The 22,491-nt window shown below is 35.0% G+C and overlaps 1 protein-coding gene across 6 annotated transcripts in view; it reads left to right on the top strand.

The window, feature by feature from the left end:
- LOC128996241 (histone-lysine N-methyltransferase, H3 lysine-79 specific) overlaps positions 1 to 22,491 on the top strand; it is a 59,661-nt gene that overhangs the window by 32,533 nt on the left and 4,637 nt on the right. The window contains exons 12-23 of one of the 6 annotated variants that reach the window (XR_008491032.1): positions 2,351 to 2,490; positions 2,956 to 3,057; positions 11,805 to 12,011; positions 12,637 to 12,855; positions 13,288 to 13,482; positions 14,124 to 14,399; positions 15,293 to 15,436; positions 16,396 to 16,527; positions 17,257 to 17,372; positions 18,115 to 18,353; positions 20,907 to 20,964; positions 22,161 to 22,247. Coding sequence is in view for 5 of the 6 variants with exons in the window: in XM_054421408.1 (XP_054277383.1) it covers positions 2,351 to 2,490; positions 2,956 to 3,057; positions 11,805 to 12,011; positions 12,637 to 12,855; positions 13,288 to 13,482; positions 14,124 to 14,399; positions 15,293 to 15,436; positions 16,396 to 16,527; positions 17,257 to 17,372; positions 18,115 to 18,353; positions 22,161 to 22,213 (1,823 nt within the window). In the remaining variant the exon portion in view is untranslated. The other 5 variants (XM_054421410.1, XM_054421408.1, XM_054421409.1 and 2 more) reach the window with 5 other exon arrangements.

Here is a 22,491-nt window from a genome sequence, read left to right as displayed (position 1 = left end):
GATTTAAGTGATTTTGAAGGGCTGGTTGATGATCCTGAAGAAGTAGGTAGTGATATTGATGTAAATTATCAGCCAGATTCCTAGCTATGTTAGGCTATGCATTCTTAGCTAAACACTATGTACCGAAATCTGTTTCTTGCCCATAACTTATTTATTTGCAAACCTACTTCCTTATATCATTATATTTTTGGAATCCTCATAAAATTCTGAACAAAGTGGCTATTTAAAAATATTTCTAGACCTATAAATTATAACAATTTATTGAGCGCAAACATAATTTTTTTTCATTTATTTTATAATTTTTGAAAAATGTTAACCCCACAAAAATTGTTGAACATTTTTTTTTATGTTTTATATGTTACATTGAAGCCCATAATTTTCCAAACAAAATTATATATAAAACAGTATACTTTACATTGTTTTTAAGTTTCTAAGATACATTTTAATAAAACCCTGCGATTGCGCAATAAATGGGCGAACATTAAGACCAAAACTATGGACACTTGGAGGGTTAATCATTTTAAAAATTGCATCAACAATTTCAAAGGAAGCATAAATAATTTGTTGTTGTTCTCCTTCTCTTTTTAACCTAAAACATTTATTTTTGCATATATGTTATTTGTTTTAAGTAGGCCTATAAAATTTGAGAAAATAAAATAAGGAAATTCAGTTAGAATAAGGATCAATTATAGTTTAATGTTATTCTTGACCATAGACAACAGCTGATTGTGTAGAGATAGGTCCAGGCGTAGGGTTTGTTTACCTTTGCTAATCAACAAGTGATAACACGTCTGCTAATTTCATCAATGAACCTGTTTGTTGGTTGAAGTACGAGTCTGTGCATTCCAATTAGAACAGGAAAGTTTCTTCTAAGTTCAAAACTTGGATCTTCCTTCCTGTCTTAGTTTTAATATTTATTTAGTTATAGTTAGTTTGTTAACTACTTATAACTGTGTATAGGTTGTCAACCTAATTTCTGAACTGTACCTCGACTAAAATTAGTTTGTGAAGTGTAGTCAAATTTGAAAACTTGTAGAATGAAAAAACATGTGCTTTTAAGATGGGCGACTGGTGAGTTTTAAATATTATGTTTTTAAGTGTACAAACTAATAACATACTAAAACTTTTGTTGCAGCGAATAAAACTTACTTTAATTGTTTTTATGTGCACTTGGCTGAAAATCACTTTGCAAAAAATCCACTTTCTAAATAAGACTTACTAGAGACAGTTTAATGAATGTTCTTGAACCAATACAACGAGGTACAAATATGAAAATGTAAATAAGTGGGGAAATCAACCTTTAAAATAATAAAGTAATTTTTATAAAAACAAGCCAAGTGTCTGTTAAGGAATTTTTTGAAAATTTAATATAACTTAGTTTAGCTTAAAATATTAAAAATCCAGAGGCTAATTTTCTTCTCCATCTACTCTCCGAAGAGTCATATACTAGGACAAAATATCAGTATTTGTGACTTTTATTTACATGTTTATTAGCTCCTGGACTCTTTATTTTTGCCTGAACTTATTCAGTAATAAAAATAATATCTAACATAATAATTACCCTATTCGGTTATAATTTTTTAAAAATTAACGAGATTTAGGTTTTTGTATGTTTAGTAGGTCATTGGTATAAAGAAATCAGATAATAACTAGCCTACCTACAGAACTGTTGGCTATGATAGTAAAGCTTTGGAAAGATTCAATTTCGGTACATGAAAAAACACAAACCTTACACGAATACAAAAAATTTGTCCAATAAATAATAATTTTATTTGTTTTGATATTGTGTGAAGTTTATGTTCTTTGTGCTCTTTCCCATTTAGGTATGCATGCTATCCTAAAAACAACCCTTAAATCTAGGCTTATAGCAAAAGGCTTATTTTTATGAACACAAAATAATTTGGTAGAGGAAAGAATTAGTCAGTTTTATTTCTATTTTCCTTTTGTCAGTATTTGCTATCAATAACTACAGAAGAGAAGATGGAATAATGTATTTTTGTCGCGATAGATATAGTTTTGTTAGGTACCATAAAAAAACAAATCGAAGTCTCTAGCCAGAACCAATCATTAAAAATGTACAAAAATCAATGACCTCAAGAGTCAAGTTACTATCCATCAAAAACCTTGCTTTTACCTTTAACAAAACTTGAAACCCGATTAGAAGGTAATAAAACTCGTTGCAATCCAATAAGTTGGTCAAGGATCAATAAACACCTGAGCAAAGCGTCCCGAAGCCTACACATTTGTGAATATTCTGGGGATTGAACCTGTCACCCTAGAACTGGAAGGGTATAACTGTAAATATCAGTTTTAGTTATGAATGTATCCTCTATTTGTGATTATTTTGCAGCAGAGGGCATGAAGTTGCCACCGGCGCCGGGTTGTGTAGATCAACAGCTGACTTCCCTGACGACCATCACCACGGGTCAGCTGGTGCATGAGGAGCTGGAGATACCGCCTGCTCCGGCCGAGACACCGTACGCTCTACAGGTAGTGTACACTTTATGGTACAGCTGAAATGGCCTAAAATGACGACACTATTTTTTTTCTTCAAGGAAAGGCTCTATGCCAGGATTTCGATAGGTAGAGAGATTAAAAGCATAACAGCCATTCATCTTGGAAAAACATCTGGTAGGTCGTATAACACACTGAAAATACACCATGTTTCATCTCCATAGTTGATTTAATGCATCATGTAATGCCAAAGCTTAGAACTGCTATAGTTTTTTTTTACACAAGCTCGAGTTTAATAGAAGATTAGCGAGAGTAAAAATAATATTTTTTTGCAATATTTTTTTCTACATTGCACCGTTATTTTGACTAAGTTTCTTAACATTTCACATTTTGTACAAGTTTAGTTAGCTCCTGAAATGTCTCCAACATGTATCCCACCGTTCTGATCCCAAAAGTTGTTTATTTTTGAATGGTTTTTTCTGACCGGTCGACCTGTTACAGGTGCTACTGGATCTGTATCGCTCTCAGTTCATGGAGATGATCGACATGCTGAAGAAGCCAAGCTTTGCCGACCACATCCAGTCTATGATACAGAAAGAGAAGGTAAACTAGTGTTCTGATGTATCGTGTTACGAGTGACATAGTTTACCAACTGTCAGGTGAACTGAGAAACCAAAATGGTGAAAGTTGGAAATTATTTTTTTGTGAGGATATGAGGCTTAGAATTAGTTAGTGTCCACTCTGGTACAAGGATATCCTTACAAGAAAATCCTTGAAACCTCGGTCCTTTTTTTGTGTAATCTTTAACCTAAAAGGTTGGAAAAGGCCAATATACAGGTTGATCTTTAATTCAACGAGTTGGAACTAGTCTAAACACGGTTTTGTTTGCAATTAATTATCAGATGGTTTTAAGATCTGATCTGTAATAATTACGCTCTCAAAGTTTACAGAACATTTTAGTATTTTTTAAGCGATGGCTTGAAGGAATTGTCAAACTATTTAGTTCGTCAGCATCTAGCTAACGATTAATGCATCTGATTTACTAGGTAAATTGAATCACCCTAAAATATAGATTCAAATATTTTGGTTAATCATTGGCTCCGTAGCTTGATGAACTGTGATACAATGCAGGTGTCTTGGGTTCACGTCTCTCTGCTTACATCAAATCTATCATTAAATTTCATTCTTGTATTGTTCTGTCTAGCCAGGGTTTTATTTGATACATTCTATGCTTTTAAGACCCACATGGGCTTAAACAGGCCATAAGAGATTTCACCAATTTTGCCATTCTACCTCCAAACCTGTATTTTCTTGTGGGAGTTTAAAATAGTTTTGGTTTTGAATGTTTGAGATATTATCAAGGGGAATGTTGCTGAAAGTCAACAGTCCCGGAAGATCAAATAATTTATACCTGTGCCGCTAGGTCAAAAACTACAATGTTTGCAGTGTCTGTAGATCAAAAGTCCCAGTAAGTCAAATAGTACAGTCCGAGCTAAAAACGTGGTCTATGTTAAAGCAATTGACTTATTGGGAATTTGACCTAATGCAACAGCAGTTTTAATATAACGAAATACGGTCAAATACAAGTTCAGTTTCGCTGAGTCAACAGTGCCGGAAGATCAAAAGCAATAAAAGTGAACGTCGATTCAGTGTAAAGTAGACCTCCTGCAACGCTTACTACACCAACAAAACTCGCTTTTAGTTACTTCGTGTTTTGTCATAATTAGAATAGAGCTAAAATTATCATATTTGGTACATAGCTTATCTATTAATGCTTCTTGCCAACTGTTTGGTCAACACTGTAAATAGGTATAGCCTTTCGTCAAAATGTGTGGCATAAAATACACGCAAGGACGATCTGAAAATTTCTGGTTATTATGTACGTTTGTAAAAGGAGATCCATTTAATTTTAGAACTATTTTATGAGTTATAGTGTAGTCTACACATAAACTGTGTAAATGTATTACGCCTCGGAAGGGTTGAAACCTGTCCATATTATTAATATTATTAAAACATAAATGAGGTTTTTTCACATTCTGAATCAACCAGTCTACGGATTTTCATTATTTTTGTGTTGAAAGAAAGATAATTTTGAGAACTAGTGAATGTCAAAGCCATAATTATAATTAAGGGTCCAAGTTTTTTTTAGAAATAAAGTTTTAATATTTTAAAAGTCTAGCAGCCGACGCTAACCTTCTAAGCCAGCTTTTAGTACAATATAATTTGCTTAACATAACAGCTGTAAACATTCAGCATTTGTGACACAAATTCAGCATTTGAAAACAAATTTAAAGACATATTTAGAGTTGACTTATTTATACTATGTCACTATGTGTAATGCTGACCATTGATACATTCAATTCTTAGGTATGAGGATGGCAGATTATTTAAATTTGCATAGAAAAATAGTAGGATGTTCAAATTATTTTTTAAAGGAATCTTTGTAATCATCGATTTGTTTTAGTCCCATATAATTTGTTTTAACTAACAGCTGGTTGAATGTAATATTGTTCTATATAACTATTAGGTTTTTGGCGAATTTCCCATATAGGGAATAAGCTATTACCGTAGTACTTATGGTAACACCTGGACCCGGGACCGATTTAATTTTTCGTTTTGAGGTCCCTAGAGGCCAAAAACACCATCCGTTCAAATTCATATTTACAGGGTGATCAACTCAAGGAGGCCACCATTCGAAGTCGGAAACGGTAAGAATTAGAGAAAACATTAAATGGAGGACATTCCTTTATTTTTTGTGGCAGTTAAAAATATGATTTTAGTTTTTTTATCATGTTTTCGGATAGAATATGCAATTTAAAAACTTTTTTAGCCTTGACACTTTTTCGATAAACCCACTCGTTTAGGAGTACAGCCTATGGAAAAATGACTTCCGGTGTACATTTTACATCATGTAGCTCCTAAACGAGTAAGTTTAGAGCAAAACTGCAAAAATTAAATTAGTCTTAGAATTGCATCTTCATTCCTTAAAGACTATAAAATAAAAAGTTTTCCACTTTTCAAGTTTGCCGCCATTTTTTTAAACAATATAATTTATATTTTTAATTAATTTTATGGTCTCTTTGGAATGTGGATGCAATTGTAAGACTTTTTTACTCCTTGTATTTTTGCTATAAACTTACTTGTTTAGGAGCTACATGATTTAATATGTACACCGGAAGTCATTTTTCCATAGGCTGTAACTCCTAAACGAGTGGGTTTATCGAAAAAATGTCAAGGCTAAAAAAGTTTTAAAATTGCCTATTATGTCCGAAAACATGATTAAATATAGGGTGTTCGATAAGAAATTTCAAATTTGGCCACCATTTTGGAAAATGGCGGCTGAATATCAAACGACTAAAATCATATTTTAAACTGCCACAAAAAATAAAGGAATGTCTTCCATTATAAGTTTTCTCTAATTTTTACCGTTTCCGATATCCCAATGGTGGCCTCCTTGAGTTGATCACCCTGTATAGCCTATATTTATTTATTTATATATTTTTCCCGGGGGGAACCCCAAGACCCCCCTCCTTTTTGGGGGGTAATCCATACCCCCCAGGCCCCCGGTGACCCCCCCCCCCTCCCAAAATATATGTCTAGGAGCGCCCTTGTCTTCTTTACCTATAAAACACATGGGATACAGCCTTTTCTTCACTGATCACGTAATGCGTGATTTTCTATAAAGTCCTGGAAAAATAAAAGGTAAAATAGATTGAATAAAGGTGTACTGTATGTGGTTTACACAAAAATATTCATCAAACTGTGTGATATTTTGTTATTGCAATGAACAATTTGGGAGTATCGTATTGTTTAAGTCGATGGAAAATCTCTGTTGATCCTGTTTTACAAGCAAACCAAAAAGATACATTAGTCACCACTCTATGCGACATATTCTAACCAGAAAATTTTAATCGTATGATTCTATAAGCATTGATAGGATTGCAAAGTACTTCACAAACATTATTTCAAGGGTAATAACAGTCACAATTTCCGCCGACTTTAAAAGAGTCAACTAAACTACTATACTAATGGACACACAACTAAATGAAACAACTAATGGAACAACTCACGATGTACATATAACAGTTCGATATAAGCATTGAGTATACACGTCAGTACATACGTGTATACCCAATGATATAACCAACGGTTCTTGCAATTTATTGCTTATTGTTTTTTAGAGTTGTTTTCGGAATTTCTCTGTTTTCGGACGTACTCACACTCGTATAAGGTTGTCCACGTTTGTCATTGATAATGTAGCCATGTTACATGGTTACACCCGTTGTCAAGAATATGTTTACAAGTTTTCCGTCTGTTTTTGAATAGCGATACAATTTTTCACATACTTAAGAACCACCTGATTTCGTGCATTACATGTTCGTCTCAATTTTAATTGCTTTAGTAGGCATTATTTTGGTTGATAAGGACTTCAATCGGTCCTTTCAATGATAGCTCATGAAATATAGTACTTTGTCCATTAATTTTATTGTTTGGTAAAATGGATTAAATTATCCAGCAAACCCAAATTGAAATAGTAAATATAGTATTTGAAACAAATCAGTAACATGTTAATAATGTAACCTACATTATTTCCTTGAATTGCATAACAGCAATTAACTGGGCTGATCCTAATATAAATAAATCAATATGTTCTTCATAGGCATAACATGGGTTCATAACATGAGCCGCTGGGGCTGAGCCCAAGGGATTTAAAAATGTAAGGTTGGTTTGCAAATGTACGTGACACACTCTTTCTAATGAGACATGAATGGTCAAAATCGCCTAAGAAATTCGGAGGAGTTCAACGGAAAAATTTCGTGTTGGCGTTATACAGTATGGTTGAAAAGTCCTGGATTGGCTATATTTTTTTAACAATTTAGATAAAGTAGTGAGACTTGGTATATCAATAATAGCCATAAATATCTACTGTCTTAAGCTATTATCACTTTTTAATCCCTCAAGGGGGATGGACCACAAAGACTAAGACAAAATTCTTATAGTATAATTTTAATACTATTTTACCTGTTTTTGAAATGGCGACCATACAAATGTATGCATTTTAAGCCAAGTATGAATGGAGTTGAGTGTGTGATGAGTGGAGCGATCTTGTTGTCCTGTTAGTGACTAAGGCCGACTTAATCCTTAGACATAGCTGTTAATTAATAGTCCATACAGTCAATTAATAGCAGCAGAGGTCAAGTTTGGTAGGTATCAAATTTAAGGTTTTATTTATAAAAATATATTGCCGCAAACCCAAACTCAAACGATGATGATGATAATAATGTTAATGATATAGCTAAAACGTATCGTTTGAAATTTAACAGCTGAAAATAAGTTAAATAGAAAAGGTTTTGGTTAAATCCATCAAATTGTTATTGGACACTAGTAAGCACTAGTGCACTTTATTATATTGATTTACTTTGGATTTTAAAAATGTGAACGTTTTATTTTATTAAAGATTTATGGTGATACGTAAATATTGTAGTGTAGTAAAGTATATTATATTGTAGTTAAGTGTTAAATTTTGAAATTTTAGGGTGAATCGAGATGAATCTTTTTTTATAACATGGGTCTCTCCTACCTACATACCAAGTTGGATACATACCAAGTTTCATAAACATCGGTTGGAAAAGTGTAAAGATAAATATTTGTATGTAAAAAATACAAAATGGCGGATATCTGGTTAATGAAACGATTTTGGAAAAAAATGTTATCCTTCATTTTCTGTTTATTTTGACCCAAGGAATTACTAGGTAAAGTATCTCCCCGCTTATTTTTAACACCCTGTTTATGATGTATTCTTATAAGTAAAAAATGTAAGCTGGTAATACAGAAAGATGTTTTATAAATAATATGAATGTACTGGTGATCTGTATATTCATATTTTTCTTGTTCTTAGAACTGTAAATTAAAAGTCCACTCAGCAGTCGCATCGTACGATGTAGTTCTTTCCACGCGTTGCGAAATGTTAAATTTGCCGTCCTCTTTAACCCAAGTTATCTATTGAACCACTGATTGTAAAAAATTCAAAAAAATATATTTTACGCATCACACCTTTGGCTACAACTTTGCCACAGACAAAACCTCTCTAACCCAAAAACAAAAAAAAATCTCGCATGCTAACTTTTTCATGTTAGAAATCACGATTTAAAACTATTCCACCATACATATCAATTTTTATTAATTAGATCGGTAAATAGTTTAAAGTTCCAACAAAATAGTCATCGAGTAGGACTAACCAAGAAGCTCTGTGCCAATTTTCAAAATTTTAGCACAACTTTAAGTACACCGAAACACGAAATTATTGAAGTCATGCGTCGAGAGGACTATCGTTGTTTTTAACAGATTATACTTTTGACCTTCCGGCACTGTTGACTCAGCGAAACTGAACTTATATTTTATCTTATTTCGTTATATTAAAACTGCTGTTGCATTAGGTCAAATTCCCAATAAGTCAATTGCTTTAACATAGACCACGTTTTTAGCTCGGACTGTACTATTTGACTTACTGGGACTTTTGATCTACAGACACTGCAAACATTGTAGTTTTTGACCTAGCGGCACAGGTATAAATTATTTGACCTTCCGGGACTGTTGACTTTCTGCAACGCGTCCTTATCAAGCACCTTGGAAAATATATTTTTAAATTATTACCACTCTCCTGTAAGGTTGAGTATTGTGTTCGTGATAACACAAAGAGTAATTTCAACATCAATTTAGATACATGAAACTATCTTTGAACGTTTCTTTTTGAACTGTTGATCAAAATGGTGTACTAGTTGTGCGGTCATTTGAAATAATTTTATCATTGCATTTTTGTATTTAAATGCTCGGCACTTTAACCCACACTCAGTTCACTTTACAGTTAGTTTGCACTTTAAATGCACAGTATTTAATGGACAGAATTTAAAGTACAGTAATGTGTTTTTAGTGTAAGTAGGCTATTGTTTAGAATCTCTTGATAATAATCTGTCTGTATTTTGTTTGAGAAATTTTCCTCTTACCGTAATCGGTATAACTTCTAAAGACCTGTATCCGTTTGTAGTTGTTTTAAGTATTTTTTGCAAATTATTGCTTTAGTTTAGAACTACAAAGTTAATATTTCAAATCAGTTTTTAACTTTTAAGTTTTATATTTTTGTTACATGTCAAATTTAAATCATTCTCAATTATATTCATTTAACTACTAACAACCAAATCAAAATCCACAGTTACTTAAACTACTTAAATTTATTTCATTTTTGAACTTGAATTTAAATCAGTGCAAGACACAGGTGAAATAAATGTTAAAAGTGTTTAAATCCTAGTAATTGTATGTTTGTTCTTTTCTATGTATGGAGTCCAACTCCAATCGATTTCCAAGGGCGAGAAAATCTTAGAAATTTGCGATTAGTTCAACAAAGATCGTCGAACTTCAGATGGCGATGTCTTTTCAACTAGCTTAAAAATTTGACCTAGTCGATCGTTAAAGCACTAGAACGTAGCCTTCAAATTTTTAGAGTCGTTGGCTTTAAAAGTCATTGAAAAAAATATTCACTCAAGTTAACTTACCACAAAGAATTTATATTTTATATAATGAATGGAACATTTTTATAATGACATGTAGTCGATAGAGCTCTCAAGTTAGTCACAGAGTAAAATTACCTGATAGATGACTTTTGGTAGTATATGAATTATTTATTGCCAAAAACACGTTCATTTTTAGCCACTTTTCTACTACTTAACCACCTTCTAATCCATCAAAAAGTTAAATATATAGTAGTTAGTAAATTTTTAGGACACATAATAATTTTTGTCTTCTGTCAAGAGATTTTTGAAGTGGGAGAGTAGTTTTGTGAAGTTTGTTTGTGAATTTTATTTTTTGATATAAGCTACTCGAGTTGTTACACAGTGTAGTAATGGAACGGTTAAGTTGTGAGGTGAATAAATATCTTTAATGGTACATAAATATTTCATCTTATAAAGTATTTCCCAGCGAACATGGTAAAAAATTGATTAATGTTAGAAAAGTGCTAAGAGTGACTGTGTTTTCGGCAATCAGCAATTTATATATTATTGAGTGACTTGTCATGTAATCAGTTATTCTGGCGTCACTTAACTTTGATCGTGTGGTTTCAGTTAAGTACCTTGTCATCTGGTATGTTTTATAATAAAGTTAAAGGGTAAGTGGCAGGTAAGTCGGGGTAAAGTGCTGAAACGGCCGGTCCTGGGGAAAATATGGTTTTAGCACTTTACCTCATGTAGTGTTGTGTTTTATTTGTTTTGTGAGAGAAGTATGTATTATTTAGTTATGGGTAAGAATTTTGGCTATGGATAAAATAAGGAAAACAATTTTAAGCATACATATTCAAGTAGAACTATTCAATTATTTAACCTTTTGGCTTTTACCTACCTGGGTGGATCAGCATGTAGTGCTAACTTGTATCAGAACCAGGGAATTCAATTACACCTGAATTAAATCCCAGGGTGTTACTGTGGTAAAAATCAAATACCAGAATTTTGGGGTTGCCAAACATGATTCTGTATAGAACCAAAGAAACTTTTATTTCCCATAATGCCGCAGTACAATTTATAAATCTGTGTGGAAAAGAGCCCACTTTTAGTTGTACGAGTTGAACAAATACCTCATTTAAATCCTAAAAGTTATAAGATAAGAAAACACAAGTTTCATTGGAAGCACATCCATAATAGGATAACTTTGCAGTAATATATTGAACAAATTCAACCACGAGGTTAACTTATTTAAGGGTTTACAATGTCTGAAAAGCAATATCAACTTTAGAAATTGCACTAATGGTGTAATATGTATTTATTCGAATAACATCATGACTGTTATCCATGATTATGGAGGCATCGTGAATTTTTGATCGTACAGTACAATGTTTTGCTTTTTGTGTTATTTAATATTGCAAGAATAAAAGCTAGGCTCGGCTTGATTTTCTGCGTTGGTATTCTATCACTCGAGCTTCTAGGCTAAAGGCTCATCTTGTAAATCAAGCTGTTCGCATATCACAACCGAATATTTTATGCATTAAAACACCCAAAAATTGTTCCCAAAGTTTTTACTACAAATTTTAAATAACAATTAATATTCTAATTATGAACTTATATATTGCCATAACTGTAATTGTGCCAAACTGAAAAGACCAATTGTTGTAAACTATAGTGTCTTTTACATCCAATTTATCTCATGAAACTAAAAGATAAAATATTGACAGTAAAGAGAGGGTAAAAAAAAATAAACGGACTACATCAGGTCTATACAACTTCTATTTCCAAATGTAATACACACTTGAAAATCGGAATACGCAAATATTAGTGTTAAACTTGACGAAAGCTGTGTGTTTGCAGGAGCGCAACCAGCGGCTGACTTCCCGGGCTGCCCAGCTGGACAAGCAGATCAAGGTGCTGATAGACGACAGTGTGGCTCTGCTGAAGACGAGGATGGCGGAGCTGGGAATCAATGCCAGCTGTCCTACAGACCTGCTCAGCAAGGCTAAGGAGATTGTGCTGAGGCACAAGGAGCTGCAGGCTAAAGTGGCCAAACTGCAGAATCAGGTAAATATACGTCAGGGCGTGTTGCGATCAGAGGGATTACAGATATCACAATAAAGCGACAGAATTAAATTCTAAGCCAGTCGGAAGACAGGGGCTTCACTACAGAGGGTTTTAGTATAGACCTTTACTTGGGAGTTGCAGTTGACAGGGCGAGTTTTACCAATTTCAGTCAGTAATTTTACCAAGTCAAAGCATTTACAGGAGAGTCACTTTTTTAGTATGGAAGTCATGAAAAAATAACGAATTTCAAGAGGTTGTCATCGAAAAGTCACAAAGCTCATTTGGGGGTTATGAAAGTCAAGGACGATTCAATTAGTGTGTTAAGGGATCACACAGGTCTTGGAAAGTAACGCTTACTTTATTAGGTGTTTTTCTTTAGTCTAGATGTAGTGAAAGAGTAACAAATTGTATAGGGCCTTAAAAGTAGTATGTTAAAAATGATATTATCAGAATGTCAATATGGATCAATTCAACAAAGAGGTCTGATTTTGATTTCTTATCTGTCAACAACCTAAGAAGTCATATACTACAATGAAATATCAGTGTTAATTTTGTTTGTGAATTTCTCTTTAGTTTGGTAAGAGAGAGTTGGTAAGAAAATGGAATCTGAACTTGGGGTTTTTAGGTGGCGAACTTGGATGAGCAGAATAACAAGTTGCACAACGAGCGGCAACAGCAGTTGAACTTGACGGGGAGAAAGATGGGCCTGCCGACGCCTCTTACACACGAACAACTGCTGAAGGAGATATCCAACACGATGAGTCAGAACAAGAAACTCAAGTGCCAAGTGAACAAACTGGAGTGTGAAGTGTCTGCACTTGAGAAAATGCCTCAGCAGCAGAACGTGAGTAGCATGTTGAAGCTGTTGCCAGCTTTAGAATAAAAATGAAAACCTAGTTGAAATCACTGAGATGTAACATACTGTCAAATAGCCTAAGCCAGATTTTTAACCAAGTCAATCTGAAAAGATAGTCACATCATAAATAAGGGGGCCTCTTGAGAAGGAAGTACGAGAATGGAAGAATCATTCTACTACTTTCCTCTGAGTAAGCCTCATTTTAGGGCCTCTAAACTGTTTTCTTAGATAAGTTAGTTAAGTCTGTTCATTCATTCTTACTTGATTTGTAATTGGTATAGTCATGATTAAGTGACTTTGCTTCGGTTGACAATTATGTTAGTTGAGACAATTAGTCCTTACATTTCATCCATATTGGATATTACAGCTGACATGATTAAGCTTTCAACTGTGTTCTCAAATTGGTTATTCGGTTGACAGGGCATCGTAAAGCTGAGTCCTGACAAGCAGACGATGGGCAGCAAGTCCCAACGCAAGTCCCGGGATCACCGGTCTCGCTCACAGGATTGGCCTGATGTGCCGGACGTAGGCAAGATAGAGGAGAACAATCCCGAGATACTGGCACAGAAGATACTGGAGACAGGCCGGCAGATAGAGGCGGGCAAGATACGCCAGGTATGTAGCCTCAATGTACCTTTCAATGATGGTGTATGTATGTATATTGCATTTTTTTCATGCAGCTCATAAGATCATGTTATAGGGCCATTCACATTTTATGAAAAGAAAACTGTAAGTTCTATAAATCATTACGTAACTAGTAATTATCCTAATATCAATATTAAAAACCTAACATCAACCACCTTTAAAAACCCTTTATGAAAGCGGGTAGGCTATTTAAAAAAAAAGCAAATGTTAGACCAATTAGTTTTGCTAGTCTATGTCATTGTAAAAGGCTATCATAAACGTCCACCCACTTTTCTTTTGACATGAACCGTTGCGTTTTGCTTGATTGCTCAATTAATTATTTAACTTGATTTTTAGTGTGTTATCTATTAGTAAGTTAGTTTTTTCATTCAATCTACTCTCTCAAAATGTATATTGCAAACCATGATATCTGAGCATAACAGTAAAAAAAAGTAAAGAAAACTGTTCGGTCTTTTAATTTATATTATTGTATTCATAATTTACTTCAAGCCAAAATCTGTGCATAACAAACAGTTCTAAACCAATTTGTAATCATTTCACTTGCTTGAGATGTGTTTTATAGCCTCAATACTTGTGAAAAATCGTTTTTAACAACTGTAACTCTGTTGCAGGTGACGACGGAAAGTTCGCGTTGCATGCAGTCGCAGCGACCTCCGGTGACGTCGAGGGCGAACAACCCGCCCAGACAGAACCAGCCGCAGCTGATGTTCAACAACCGATCGCAGGAACCGCCGAGGGTAGCCAACTTTGAGGATCGGCTGAAGAGTATTATCACGACTGTGTTGAACGAGGACCAGCAGAACCGGAACAGCCAGATACAGAGGGAGGGGGGCAGAGGGTGGAACAGCCGAGTGGCCGGTCACAGTCATCAGCCCGACTACACTCAGGTACTGCTCGACTTTTGATCAATTATAAGTTATAACTATAGATAATAGTGGCAATCTATGTGTTAAGGCAGTATGAACTACCTTAGGCCTACATGACTATTATGTGTTTGTAATGAAAAAAACTAACTGTTACACAGTCCTGAGGTAGTCGTTTTATCTAGGAAGAAGTAGTAATGCATGATTTTCTCTAGCAAGACTCCTTGAACAAGAGAAAAATTAAGTTATTTGAACCTTCCGTGTTCTATCAACAGTCGAGAACTCTTTTCTTAAGGTCGAGGACAACTTAATCTGCACCCAAGGATGGAACTGGCGTCCATTGTTAACAAATGAGGTGGCTATTTCTTTTTACAGCACCAGATGAACTTGCACTAAGGGGGGGGGGGGGGCAAAAGCTTAACTGTGGTAAAAAGCTACAGGTACCAAATGTCACACAAATCAGTCAACGTTTACATATATAAAAAAAAAGTGCGAAATTTTAATGTGCAAAGTAGATTTGCGTCCGTATCTTGGTGTAAATTTAACAGAATTAAAAAAAAATGTTGTATCATACTGTATTATTTTTATTTTTATTTTTAAAAAAAATGCCTTAGAAAGTCACTATTAGGACCTTTACGTCCCTTAAGTGTGAGTTCAGCCAAGGGGAAGCAATGTGTGAAAAATACCCGAATTAGGACACTGTCCTAACTGTTGGGTTCATGTTACCTTGTTCACGGCTATAGGAAAATTAGTTGTGTATTAGTTCCTTCTTCAGTTTTCTTAAGATTGATTAATTCCATAAATTATGAGAACACCCTTAATAGGTCTAAAGTATCTCAAGTGTCTACATTGTGTGTATACTTGTATACGTAGTGTTGCTAACCTAACCTGCCTGTGACAAGTTGTGTGTGGCGCAGGTTTCCCCGGCCAAGTTGGCGCTGCGCAGACACTTGTCACAGGAGAAGCTGGCGGCGCAAGGCCACAACGGCGCAATACAGACTCGCACCATCGGGGACTTGGTCAGCGGTGAGATAGAGCGAACACTAGAGATATCCAATCAGGTTAGTATAGTATAAACAGTTTTTTTTTTTACTTTTTCTGAACGTCAACTGAAGCTTATTGTGCATTTGGCAATATCGTAACTAATGAAGTTCAACTGGTGCGATTATCGCTAATGGAAACCTAATTGATAGAAAAACTTAACTTGAGCTTTTAATCTAGCATCTTTTAGATTAGTACCATATCAAATTTGTTAGAATCAAAATTAAGATGAGGAGACATTCAAAATTTTGGCATCGCCGCACACTGTGAGCTCATTCAATTATTTTTTATTTGAATAAAGATTGACTATTTTTCAGTATCCAAAAGTCAACAATTCATTACACCTTGGGATTAAAGTGTGATTGATATTTCTACATTTTGATATTTGTCTTGAAAGTTGATGTTTTAGGTCTTTACAATAGACTCTCTAACTGTAGGCCTACTGCTGCTCGGGTTAGTCGCTTTGCATAGAGTGTGTACTATTGTTGATTCTTGTTATGTCATAGTAGACATTCCATCTCTATGTTAAATTTGTAGCCAGATTTCTTACCAAGATCGTCATAGTTGATGTAAGCCACCTACAGATTGCGCGGATCTAAATTACTAAATTCTGTCGAATACACAAACCTTTTTACCAAGTCAAACTTAGGGAAAGACTTATGGTGAGCTATAGCAACTGTTATGACCCATCAACCTGGTCAGCAACAAAAAATTAAGTATGAAATAAAATTTTAGACACAAGCGCATTCTGTGACTGGCTCACACAACTACGTTCTCTTTTTAATTAGCAACAGCTGGTCCAGTCCAATAGTAAATGGTCATAGGTAGTCAGTTTTTATAACATTTTTTTGTTCCCGATTTTTGTGGGAACTTAAAGGTTTTCTGTCCTAGGCCCAATACCGTGTGGTACAGTTAAGAGAGAATGTAGGCCTACTGTAATTCTTTGATGTCATTTTATAACATTTGTTTCCCGTCGCAGAGTATAATCAATGCCGCAGTAGACATGAGCACTGCTGTGACAGCGGCCTCTGTGGTGAACGTGAACGTTCCGCCTCGGCCGGAGAGGATCAGCCCTCCTGGACCCGGACCTCGGAGACAAACCAGCGTGCCTGTGAGTGACAGCAGTACTGAGTAGCAAACAACTATATGTAGCAGCAGATAGTTTAAAATAATTGAATGTGCCACTCAGTGTGTGCTACTAATGAAATTATTTTTTCCATTAGTTTCCCTCACTGTGATTGTTGGTATGTGACAAGTGTTTCTGATGTTCACTGGCAGATAGTTGTCAAATATTACAAATATAAACATACAGTTGTGAAAAATTTGGCTTGACAAAAATCAATAATTATCATCTACATACTTTGTCGTTGGCTCAATGGTAAAATTCAACCATGATAATTTTTGTTCTAAATCTGGCTCCAGCTTTAATATGGGGAAAAGGTGTCTACGTCTATAAAATTATTGTGAAATCTAGGATATAATAAAGCCTTGATATTTTTTTCGGCACATTTTGTAGTTGGCCATACTGTAAATTGTGTAACAAAGAATATAAAGGCCTAGAAATTAAGGACTTTATTGTCGGGATCGTAGAGTTTTTGCGTACAGGAATCTATACTGGCACAAGAAACACAACAACTTTATATGATTCAGAAAAGATTATTTTCGCAATGAGCCAGGATGAAGTATATCTTGTTCAGGTAAAACTACTATACGAGCCTATTCGGAAGCCCTGAATTTTTCATGGGATAACCAAACTGTATCTCTTGTGCAATATAACTGTAATCACACTCATAGTTGTAAACGTAGACATGAGTGAATTAACAACACTTGTCTGTGATAGGTGAGCTCCGGGTCAGTGCAGCGCTACACGCCAGTAGAACTGCCTAGAGCGGAGATGAAACCTTATAGCGAGTCGTTCTTCACAGACGCCAAACCTAGAGAGGAGCCTGTGGAAGGGTAAGCAGCAGTTTTAAATGACTTCTTTTAATTAAAAATTTTAATGGAGATTTTTCTATTTAACCCCTTTAAAAAAATCTGATTTTCACAAACCGATTCGAACGATTTTGATTAAAATTTAGTATATTAGTCTTTTTTAGAAACAAAATTGTATAACCCCATTGCGGTAAAAATTGGGGTTCCAAAGTTATTGCTACTTTAGTGATTTTTCCCAAATATCATACTTACTCCCACCGCTTACCCATAATTAGGGTTGTTGACTATCTAATGGTGAGAAAGTATGTGACAGATGCTGATACTTTTTATTTTCAGATAAGTCATCTGAACTACATAGCTTGAAGAGAATTCTAGCATTGACTATATTCGGTTCTGGCGCACACCGCTGGGAGCGCCATGTAGTTACGGCATACGGGCTACGTAACTACACGGCGCTCCCAGCGGTGTGCGCTGGAAGCTATGGTAACCATGGTAACCGCAGCATGGCTGAAAGTCTATATTTAATTCTTTTTGTCTATGACTATACACAGTCAATTCTGTGTATAGTCAATGATTCTAGTGAGTCAAACAGGTTTCCCTAAAAATATAACAATACGAAACATGTAGAGCAATTTCTCTGAATTCTTTTCATATTTTTAAAGTAACCAAGGTCAAATTTGAATGTTTCTATAAATTCATGTGGGTGATTTGTGATACATTTCAAAACAAATATAGTTTTCGTTAACACTACTTTCTCACTTTTCAGACTGGCAGCAACATTGCACGCGAGAATATTGAATGGACAAAACCAGGAGGTGAAGCAAGAGGAGATTAGCCCGGACGAGAGAATTTATCAGAATGGGATCAGTTCGCCACCTCCAATAGAGATTAAACTGGAGCCGGGACAAGGGCTGAAGCGTTCTTCTCCCTCTCCCCTCAGCTCTCCAGTGAAAAAAATACACCTGGAGCCTTCTATTGCACCCTCGCCTGACCCTCCCCCTGACGGTAAGAGCTCACTTCCTGCTTCCGATTAAGGGACCAATGAGGATACGCTTGGTGTCGGTAGGCTACTCGCCGCTTATAATTGCATGAGGTGTGAAGTTTCCTGCTTCTTATTCTGTTCTTGTTTAATAAATGTGTTGTCGTTTATGTTTTTTCTTTTTTTGTTTAGGTTGTTATCGATTTTAGATTGCATGATGTTTGCCGTGTTGAGATTCTGAGTGAAACGTAAAATTGAAAAAAAACCTGAAATGCTAAATTAGGAAAGTAATTGAAAAGAGGTTAAGAATTGTTTTGAAAAGTTCTTTTAGCTTACCTTCGAAAAAGTGTGGGCTAATTTTATAAATGAATAAAAGATGATAAAATATCATCCTTATAAGGATATAAGGATGATATTTTATCATCTTTTATTCATTTATAAAATTAGCCCACACTTTGGACCTCATGTGGGGGTAAATCTACTATCTGAAGTTTATCATCAACACAAAATATTAGTGTTATATTTTGTTTGCTAGACACCTTTAAATGTGTCAGTGGCGCCACAGACTTGCCCAAGGCAGTGATGTTGTGCGTTTGGATCCTGGTATCTGCAATTACTTTTTATCAGTGTAGTTCACCCTTGTACTGTACCAAATACGTTTCACATTCAGGCCTTTGTGGCCCTGGACTAGCAAATGCAAAGTAAAAGAAGCTATTTGAACTTTTTTAGAGGCCTAACATGTTAAAACGAGGCTGCCAACCTCTTTAAAACATCTATTAGCCCATTGTTTTCTCAGGTAACCTAGCTTAGCTCTATTCCTTTTCAAAATAATTCCTAAAATGTTTAAGATCAATTTTGTAACAATTTATAAACTGTATGAATTGTTATTGCGTGTCAACATCGCATGGAAGTGAAGTCTAATGATAGTTTTCTTCGAGGAAAACTGAATAATCTTTAACAAAATGTCCAAGTGCCAAAACGTCCAACGATATTATTCAGTGTTACGACATCCAAAATATAACTGTTGAGCTGTTTCACGACGTCCAATATAAAATATTTGACTGTTGCACAACGTCCAAATCTCACCATGTCCCAAAGTACAGTAAGTGCAATAAATATAGTCTTTCTACAAGCTTTGGATGTCATGGGGTTGGTCGTTGTGCAACAGTGCACTTTATACTTTGAAAAAATAGCAATTGCACCACGTCCAAAGCAGCTGCCAGTGCGCTACAGTAGACTCTCTCTTATCAGGACACCTTTTAACCGGACATGGGTTTAACCAGACTACACTCGGCGGAAATTACATCTCTTTTACCGGAAAATTGTTATCAGCACATTGGTTTAACCGGACTAGATCGGCATGAAATAGGCAGTACTGAAACGACTATTCTCGTGGGAAAGATGTTAGACCAGTGATCACTTGTCTAAATACAATGCTCTCCTAAATTTAAGTCAAATACTGTAAACAGTAAGCATTTAAACGGTCTGTTTTAACGAGTTTTTGGGGACGTCGGTTTAACTGGAAAAACTGTTATTCGGACTGGTCTCGGTCCCGAGGAGTCCCGATAAGAGGGAGTCTACTGTGCATCCAATCTCGTGTCGTCCAAAGCTTGTAGAAGGACTATGTTTATTGCAGTTACTGTACTTTTGGACGTCGTGCAACAGTCAAGTATTTTATATTGGACGTTGTGAACAGCTCAAAAATATTATTTTGGACGTCGTGCAATGCATCCGACAAAACTTTAATCTTTAAAATGCTCGAAATTGACTTGACAATAAATTACCAAGATACAAATTTTCTTCCATGCAATTGGCGTTTGCGACAAAAATTTCACTGTAGGAAAATCAAGAAATTATTTGCATACAATTTAAAATAATATATTTGCTGTTTTTACAGTTGCGTCATTAAATTTAAATCAACTGCTCTGTTTAAATCAAACTGTATTTCCAAGTGTATGGAAACTTGAATATAACAGTTTGAAGTATGTTTATACAAGGGTAAATGTCTATAATGTTTTGAAGCTATTTTTTATGAAATTTGAAAAACTCGAGCTTGAAATAGTTTTAAATCTTTTAATTTTTACCCTGTTTAAATTTGTATGGATCCCTTTTAATAGCTTTGGTTTGAGAAGGTTACTTGTTCAAAAGTTACCAAAATAATTGATTTATTTCTTGCACAAACCATTTAATAAGTTTTATGATTATATAGGAAAAGATTGCTTGCCATTCTGGTGTAAAATTTTGCTGACAATAAACTAATCATGAAACAAAAAAATATAGGTATTGTAAAACAACACCATATTTTATGGAATTTTCAAAACTACATGGTTTTTTGTTATCAGTTAGTTTAGAATCCTTTTCTATGTTCTATCAGCAAAATTTCACCCCTAAACCTCTGTTCTTAACCTATTCAATCATGAACCTTAAAACCAGGCCTAGTTCTATTTTGTGAGACTTGTTTTAAAATGTCTCATAATTTTCTTTAGGAATGTGTAAATAAAATACATTACTGATTGATTGTTGTTTACAAATGTATTATTTCATAACGAACCCCTTTTCAGGTTGTTTTGATTTTTCAGGCTATTCCTATTTTAACACACGATACAGCTACGGATTATTTTGACCTAACTCACTCAGGTAAAGACCTAGGCTAACCTTTATGAAGGAAATTTTACATAAGTTTGACAGAGTCAAAATGTTACAATATAAACATTTGACATTTCACTCAGAAAATATTTCCAGTCTTTATGTATATTTGTTGTTTTAACCTATTTGTAGGCTGTTTACTCTAATATTAGACGCTTATTCCATTTATTATATTTTAGTTACTACTTCCGCTAGTTTTAAGCCGTTCATTGATTACTTTCAATCATTAGACATATGCTTTATTTGCCCAAAGCAGTATTTTAGCCTGTGCTTTAGTCATTGATGTACACGTACCTTTAATTTCTCCGATCAATGTCTATACTTTTGCATGTTTTTAATTTCAGCCCTTCAATTCATATAGCAAGGCCAACAAATTGTTACTAAAGAAAGTATTTTCCTGTTACAATAGGTCCATGTTACAACAATAATGAAAGAGAAGCATTAAACACTGTTCATACAATTTGAACTGTACATTTTAGAATATAATACAGATGTACAAGTCTCCAAATTTCGGGAAAGTTTTGAGAAAAATTGATTTCCAATCATCGCAAAAGGATTACATTTTGATTTGTTATTGAAGGCCGGTGAGACATGTAGAAGATTGTGTTGTGACCATTATGTCAACGATACCAAAGTTTTTTTCGGATGTGTGGAGCAGGGCTGGATCAAAATTTGTAACTTCGGGTCATGCGCTTAAATTGGCTCAGACCTAAATAGGGTTGATATGTAAATCGTAATACTACAATGAGTTATAAATTTGCGTACAAGATCTCTCCCATAATCACTGTGAAATCAAGAACATCTTCCTTGGTCATGGCAAGGTTGACATCATCATCTTCAAAGACGCAGCAAAACCGTAATTATCACCCAAGATCTCGGCATTAATTTTCCTTTGCGCTTCACAGGCGCTTGAATAAAAACCAAATATCTTTCTTGCGACCTTACCTGAAAATTATTCCTAGCCTAAACCAACCCCTTGGGTCAACTGTTGACCCAGAAAATATCACCTGCGGACCACAACTAAAAAAAATTTGCCTAAAAATACTCCAAGAACCGTATTTGAACAATTTTTTAACCGATCCAGAAACTAGAAGCTATGACAGAAGGACAGATTTGTTGGCCTTGCTAGTACTCTCATGTTCTCCCTGTGGCATGGTAGTTGGTGAGTAGAGGTGCTTTGTCCCCAGGCACATTAGTTGGACCGCACACTTCATTGCGCACTATTAGTGTCCGCCACTAACACACCAAGCCACGACCCGACACTCCACTCACAGGTGAGTCGACTGGGTAACGATAAAAGTGTCTCGGGGTGTGTGAGGTAAACACCATATGTTTGCTTACACAGTAAAACATCACCAACTCGAGGGAGGTTTTCGAGTCAGCCAGAACATATGTTTATAAATTAAATACATAACAGACTAATTTTTTGCACTCTGTCAGCTGGTGACTGTTGAGTTACTGGGTGTCGAGTTTGTAAAGTTTTACTGTATATTCAAAGGATTTATGTGTTAATAGCAG

This window comes from Macrosteles quadrilineatus, unplaced genomic scaffold (genome assembly GCF_028750875.1).
Source record: "Macrosteles quadrilineatus isolate MER2022 unplaced genomic scaffold, UCM_ALF_1.0 Scaffold_6__1_contigs__length_79288215, whole genome shotgun sequence".
Classification (NCBI taxonomy): domain Eukaryota; kingdom Metazoa; phylum Arthropoda; class Insecta; order Hemiptera; family Cicadellidae; genus Macrosteles; species Macrosteles quadrilineatus.
This window is presented reverse-complemented; position numbering and strand designations above follow the sequence as displayed.